General features: G+C 42.6%; 1 protein-coding gene across 1 annotated transcript; it reads right to left on the bottom strand.

The window, feature by feature from the left end:
• Positions 1–1,816: 1,816 nt before the first annotated feature.
• Positions 1,817–6,585, bottom strand: c1qtnf5 (C1q and TNF related 5). Its single transcript, XM_041940910.1, has 3 exons — positions 6,453–6,585; positions 3,347–3,591; positions 1,817–3,262 (listed from the first exon to the last, which is right to left on the bottom strand). Exons 2-3 carry the CDS (start codon positions 3,576–3,578, stop codon positions 2,742–2,744), a joined length of 753 nt encoding a protein of 250 aa, XP_041796844.1. The 5' UTR covers positions 3,579–3,591; positions 6,453–6,585; the 3' UTR covers positions 1,817–2,741.
• Positions 6,586–6,845: the final 260 nt, after the last annotated feature.

The raw sequence follows: 6,845 nt of genomic DNA, 5'->3' as shown, positions 1-6,845 counted from the left end.
ATGTAGAGACGTAAACTGTACAAAAAACACGATTTAAATACAAAAAAACGAAATGCCCTCAAAACAGCCACTTTTGGTGCTGAATCAAACGTATCTCTCAGCGGCGCGGTTGCTGGTGTACGGAAGCCGAGAAAGGCTGGGGTCGTAGTTGTTTGTTTAATGCCGTTATCTCGCGATCAGGAGTGAATCATTTCGTTATCTCGAGTTAACAAAGATCGTTTTCTCGTGACAGCTGCTTACTTTGTTATCGTGAGGATAAAAGGTGGATTTCTCCAGATAAGATCATTTATCTCTGGTTCAGCTAGCAGCTGCTCAAATGAAGCCTGTTATAATGGCAGAGGCCGTCCCACTGTACATCTCACAGCATCTGCTGACTGGGAGCCCACACTTCTATCAACAAATGTATGGCATGTGTACTCAAATGAAAACTGATCACACCCACTGAAAAGATGAACAGATGAAAGCTGCTAAAGATTGATGATGTAAGTTAAATGATGACACTAAAGTTAACTTCAGATCCATTGATCAATAATGGGTAATCTCACATTTTCAACTTAAATCAGTTGCTACAGTTGACACCCTCTGTGCATGCTGGCATGGCACTCCAGATAAACATGAAATGAAACGGCCTTCTGTTTTCCTGTGCTGATTCTGATTTCTCACGATCTTGAGACAACGAAGTTTGTGATAATAATTAACTTGTGATCTTGAGGTAACGTCATTAAAAAAACAATAATTGCAAGCGCGGCCATTCTTGGCTTTCATACTGGGAGAATTTATTAGTATTTTCTAAAATCCTCCAAATGTATGGCCCTGCCCTCTATAGAGTATTTGTACACGCTCTAATCTGTCATATTGTCTTGACTACATTGTGTCTGCATCAATGCTTTAATCCAGACGTAAACTCTTCCTCTCCTTCACCCACACAGACGCCCGTCCACCAATGACAGCTCTGTCTTTCAGGATGATGTCACTGTCTGCTCGGCCATCAAGCAGTTAGAGAGCGATTTACAAGCCATGAACTAATGGAAATAACTCATTGATGCCAGGGGAAGATTGATTAACTCCCTGCTTCTCTCATTCTTCCCTTGAGGGAAAAGTTATGAGGATATATTTAAAGCTTAATTATGTGTAGGAGTCTCAGGGAGCGAAGGGAAAATAACATTTCCTCATGTGTGAGGCAGCAGGCAGAGAAGGACTTTCTTGGATTCTGGCCTCGTCAAAGTGTTTATCCTCCTAAATAAACAGCCCAGCCTCGAGAAAAATGTCAAGGCACACTGGGAGAGACTCGGCTCGGTTAAATAATACATGTCGTTATTGTTTTAAAGTGTCGTCACTGATGGGAAGAAGGAGATGACCTGTCTGAACCAGCTCACAGCGTTGAAATGTAGCTGGAGAGTCTGTCGAGGTACTTACAGCGTTTGGTGAAATCATCAGGCAAGAAGTAAACAGAGTAAATCCAGTGGAAAATGAATATTTTCCAGCCTTTTTCGTTAAGGTATTTACTTTGGTCGTGCTTTGCCTTTGGGCATAAAAACCAGAGCGTAGGGTGTTCAGTTTTATTGATTAAATTGCCACGTAGAAGTTAATAAATCAGGGAGAGATGGAAAGTGACTTAGAACATTTTCTCACTTATTTGGAGGTACTTGTGCTTTACTCAAGTATTTCCATTTTAAGCTTTATTCTTCTATTTCTCTACATTTTGGAGGGAAATATTGCAGTTTTACTACACAACACTGATTCAACAGCTGCTTGTTACTTTTCAGATAAGGATTTTACATTTAAACAACATGTATGCTTATAAAATATGATGTTATATAGAGTTATTTCCCCTCTAAACATCTTAGATAGTTAAAAATTAAGATAAAATGATTAAATTAAAGGAACAGAAGTAGAGAAAAGTAAGAAACTGCCTCATTTATCATCTCACGGCCCTTCAGATTTGTCCTGTGACACTCTAAAGGGGGATGATCCCTACATTGGCATCACTGGATTGAAATACCAAACTGTATATCTAACAATATTATATACAACAATGATTCACTCAAAGGCACCGTTCTTTTGTGTTTTTGTTTTTTTTTTGCAGAATGAGTATTTTAAACACTTTTAGCACAGTTTGCTGCGAGTCCTTCCTACTTCCTCCACCTCTGCTGCTACATGTCAGCTGTGTGCACAGTCTGGTGTGCTGTGAGAAAGTGTCACAAATATCATGTTTGGAGACTGAAGCTTAAAGCTGACACATTGCAACGATTATTAAAAGCGATCTCCTCACGTTTGTCAGCATCCTACATGAATATGGCCGAGAACATATCAGTCGCGTGTTTTCCAAAACCACGGTGATTTATTCATTTTTTCATGTTCACTGTGCAGAAAGTGATGGGAAACAACAGTGCAATAATCTCATAGAAGCTGTTTGAATTTGCGGCCTGGAGTTGGCTGCAGGCCGTTGTCACAACATCTGTTACAATAATGAAGTGTCACAGTTTCAAGGCTGCAACTGAAGAACAGACACTGAATAAACATTAGTGCTCCGTGTGTGTACCTCACACCTCACCAGGACGGTATGTGCCATTCAAGTAACATTGCCTGCTGTGTTTTCTACTTATATAAACACAGATGTACCATGTCACGTCTTATTCGTGTGTCTTTATCCAGAACTTCTCAATTAGAAAACAAAAAGAAAAAGGTTTTGGTTCATTTCCCAAAGTGGGATATGACTTTGTTTTGTTCAGAAGCGCATGTCATGCAAACACAGCAGAGTTTTTCCAGTCTGAGTACACCAGGAAGCCGGTGAAGGTGCTGTCTGTCTTGGTGCTGGAGTAAAATCCGTTGTACTCTGACAGAGCCATCTGGACCCACACCTGGTCACCAGGGATGAGGTGGAGCAGGGAGCCACCTGACAGAGACGCCGGTTTGGGCCAGTTGCCGTAGAACTGAAAATAAGATGCCACCGTGTGAGCGTTTTTCATCAGGTCAAACTGCAGGCTGGCGCGGTAGACTGTGGCGTGAACGGCAAAGTAGTAAACTCCAGGGACTTTGCAGGTGAAGCGTCCCGTCTCTGTGTTGTAGTCGCCCTGTTCGTTGAGCATGATCTTGTCAAAGCGGACCACGTCGCCGACAGTGAGGGGTAAAGAGTGGCCCTCGGAGAGTTTGGCGCTGAAGGCTGATTTGGGGGCCACTGCACACTCTCCTGGCTGGCCCCTCTCCCCTTTCTCTCCTGGGTCACCTCTGTCCCCGGTCAGACCTCGCACTCCTGTCTCACCTGGAGAGGAAGAGGAGCACAGACATGAGCATCCACTGCGGACAATTATCACATATTCACACGTGAACAAGTCAAATAGAGCACCTGGGTCTCCCCTGTCCCCCTTCTGTCCTTTCTCCCCCGCAGCAGCATCTCTCCCATCCCGCCCGTCTCTCCCTGGCTGACCAGGACTGCCATGAGCTCCAGGAGAGCCCGGGATACCAGGGTGACCAGTGCACAGACTGGGAGGGATCTTGTTGTCTTCTAACGGGCTGGAAAGACGGACTTGGAGGAGGAGGATTGAGTGCAGCAGGGGCAACAGCCTGAGCGAAGTCATTGCAGTGTCACGGCTGAGAGAGAAGACAGAAACATGGAGACATTACGGTTTACAAACAAGTCTGTGGCGGAGTAACACCACAGTTTGAACTGAACCGCTTATGATGGGATAACAGTGATCAGATTAAACAAAAGTGCACCACAAATGCCCCTATAAACATCACTTCCAATCCAGCGTGATCAGATTATAGAAGCAGAAAGAAGCTTATATAAACACACTGACTTCAGCGTTTTACAAAATAATTTAAGAACTTGCAGTCTTATATTCAGTTAACCTTTTCCTATCAAACATACTGTGTCGCAGGCTTACAAACGCTTCAGCTTCAAATGAATTTAAGGACTATTGTCTTCCCAGGCAGACGTGCTGCAATACCAGACCGTCACTGGAGTCAAGCACACTGACATTTAGTCTCAAAACTGCCAGGAAAAATGGGCTAATTCTAAAAAACTGAGTATCTATCATTTTCAACCTATTTAATCAGGCACTTCATGTGTATTAACAGAGAAAAATATTAATTATAATAAAACTCATGTTTTTCTAGCAAATTCCTCACTTGGAAATATCCATATTACATGACTGAGTTGGCACTGCGCATTAGATGTCAGCACTGCCAGAAGTGGAAGAAAAGAACCAGCAATTTAGGAGAGATTAAGAACGTAGTGTTTGAAAGGTAGATATCTGTCTCAAATCCACTGGCTTTACAAATATTATAAACATGCCTGAGCAAAGATTTTTACTGAGATTTGACTGTAATGTAAACGCCAACGTGGAGCTTATGTTTTATTAACACAGGTGCAGTTTTTGGTTCCAGCCGGTGATTCAGCGTCCTGAAATAATGGGTTGAGAGTCGTGGTACAAAGAACAGCATGCTCTGTTTCGGGGAAGACACGTGATGGGAAAAAGTGACCATAAATAAAAGAAAATTCTATGAACAACCAGCGGCAAGCACGAAAGGGTTTGGCTCTTTTCTGCCAAACATCAGAAATCCGTGTACACAAGCATCTGTTTCTAACACACACTTATGATGGTTTCAAGTTTCTCTGCGAGGAAAAAAAAAACTCAATTCAGGAGGCTGAAAATAAGACAAATTCCTGAATTAATGATGAATCATTTCTTCAAAACAAAACACGGCCCTCTTGGTTTCTAAACAGGTGTGTCCAATAAAAGCTTGAGGAGACGCTGAATACCAGAACTACGACCCCGAACAGTCACACCTAAAAGTTAAAAGTTCCTCCTCAAACTCACTGTCTCTTTCTGTCCACGTCTGTTTGCTGTTTGTGTGTGAACCCAAATCAAGAGCCTTAATCCTCAGTTGAGCCTGCTTGAACTGTATGAAAGGTTTCAAATTGTAGACTTCTGCTGTGCAACCTGCATAAAATCGAGTATGTTTGTTTTGCAGCCCCTGCAGGGCTTTTGGTCGGGAGACACCAGCTCGTCTCGCCTGTTTGGCCGTCTGTCTGAGAGCCGGACAGGCGTCACAGGACCATAAACTGAGCTGATGAGCTGAGCAGGATACCAGCTTCTTGTGGGACTCCAGCTTCCTGGTTTACTAATGAAAACTTGCTGTTTGTGGTGCATGAAAGAGGTGAGAATGAGTTATTGTCATTTATGTGCAGGTCCTCTAATTGGATCTGAGTGCTCACATCCACAAAAAAGAGAGAGTGAGAGATGGAGGAGGAGGAAGAGGAGGGGGAGAAGGAGGGGAGAGTAGCAACAGAAAGAAAGAAACAGTGAGAAAAAAAGAGGAGGGAGAAAGAAATGCATGTCAGCATTCCTGGCAGAAGAGGAGAGCAGACAAGAGGACAAACACTGAGTCTGAACAGCTGTCCGCCACCACTCCTCAGTAGCCCTCCGATGATTAGAAACATGTTTTCGATGGCCGCAAAATAAGATGAGTCCACTGTTAAAATAACAAATGAACCCAATCACCAGGCTGGAGTTTTGGGATTAATTCAGTGATTTTGATTCAACCAGCAGACTCTGTGGCACCTGGATGAGCTCTTACAGGTCGTTCAAAGATCTGATTTCTCTGTAAGACATAAATCAAAGAGCCCCGGCAGCCACTTGGAGAAGTTTGGTATTTAGCCTAGAGACCGGCTGGAGTTCACTGATATCATCCGCATTTACTGTAACTCAATATCAGGCTGTTAAAGGCAAAGCTGCCCATTTACTTTAACCCTGTACTGCTCAATAATACGCTTACCAGACGGTGGAAAGTACTGTAGCCATGTACATTTCCTAAAGTCATGTTTTAAGTACAATTTTGAGATGCTTGTATATATATTATAAATATATAGTCTTCTACATGTCTGTGGTAATTATTGTACTTTTTACCCAACTACACTAATCTCATATCTTTACCCCTTACTTCACAGATTAAGATTTTCTTTATCAGTTAAAAGTATTAGTAAATTAGGATTATTAGTAGTTAAAATCGGCTCCACATTGAACAGCCACCACATTAAAATACTGCTTAAACTTGAATGCATCAGTGATGATAATCTGTCCATTTGATATATAATAGCTCTGTTACATAATGATCACATTTTGCTGAAAATACTTCTGTACTTTTACTTAAGTAAGATTTTGAATGCAGGGCTTTAACTGTAAATACAGGATCTGAGTACTTCCTCCTCCACTGCTTTAAAGTTCTTTATGTAATCCAGCTCAACAGTCATATCTACACCACACACAATGATGCACTTTGGTGGTCTGAAGGAAAAAAGCACGCCAGTACTTCTGTTCTCAACGCCGAAGCCATCAGACGCACCTCCGCCCTGCACACAGACAATGCATGTGTAGGTTTCACCTGAGTGGCCTGAAGCCCTGAACAGCAGCTTTTACTCACAGTTCACGAAGGAAAACAAAACCTACCAGATGATGGTGGTGCAGTCTCTGAGAGCTGCTGCTCTGTGTCGATGGGAATCCAGTGAAAGCCGTTCCTCCCAACCAGAGAGTCTGGCTGGGAAAAACTGAGAGGAAGTGGTAATGAAATCCAATTAGAAACTGGGGTGGGTGGGAGAGGAGGAGACGAGGGTGGAAGAGAGAGAGAACAGGGAGGATACAGAGGAAAATATTTGATGTTTATCCAGCACAAATAAAAGAGAAATATCCAACTGCGAGACAAAACTGTGACAAAATCGATATGAGGGATGGGGATTTTGAAAAGGAAGAGAAAAGTTATGGGGAGGATGACAAATGGAGGAATGTTTGGGCGATTGCATAACAGTTTTTGGGAAACTCTCCAAGATACAACCACAGAGAGTT

The sequence above is a fragment of the Chelmon rostratus genome, chromosome 7, assembly GCF_017976325.1.
Source record: "Chelmon rostratus isolate fCheRos1 chromosome 7, fCheRos1.pri, whole genome shotgun sequence".
Taxonomy (NCBI): Eukaryota; Metazoa; Chordata; class Actinopteri; order Chaetodontiformes; family Chaetodontidae; genus Chelmon; species Chelmon rostratus.
Note: the sequence above shows the minus strand (reverse complement) of the source record. Positions and strands in the feature narration are given on the sequence as shown.

Coding starts and splice junctions, on each gene's coding strand:
- c1qtnf5 (XM_041940910.1), bottom strand. CDS start 3,578: ATGACTTCGCTCAGGCTGTTGCCCCTGCTGCACTCAATCCTCCTCCTC. Junction 3,263..3,346: donor GGGGGACAGGGGAGACCCAG/GTGCTCTATTTG, acceptor CTTCCTCTCCAG/GTGAGACAGGAGTGCGAGGT.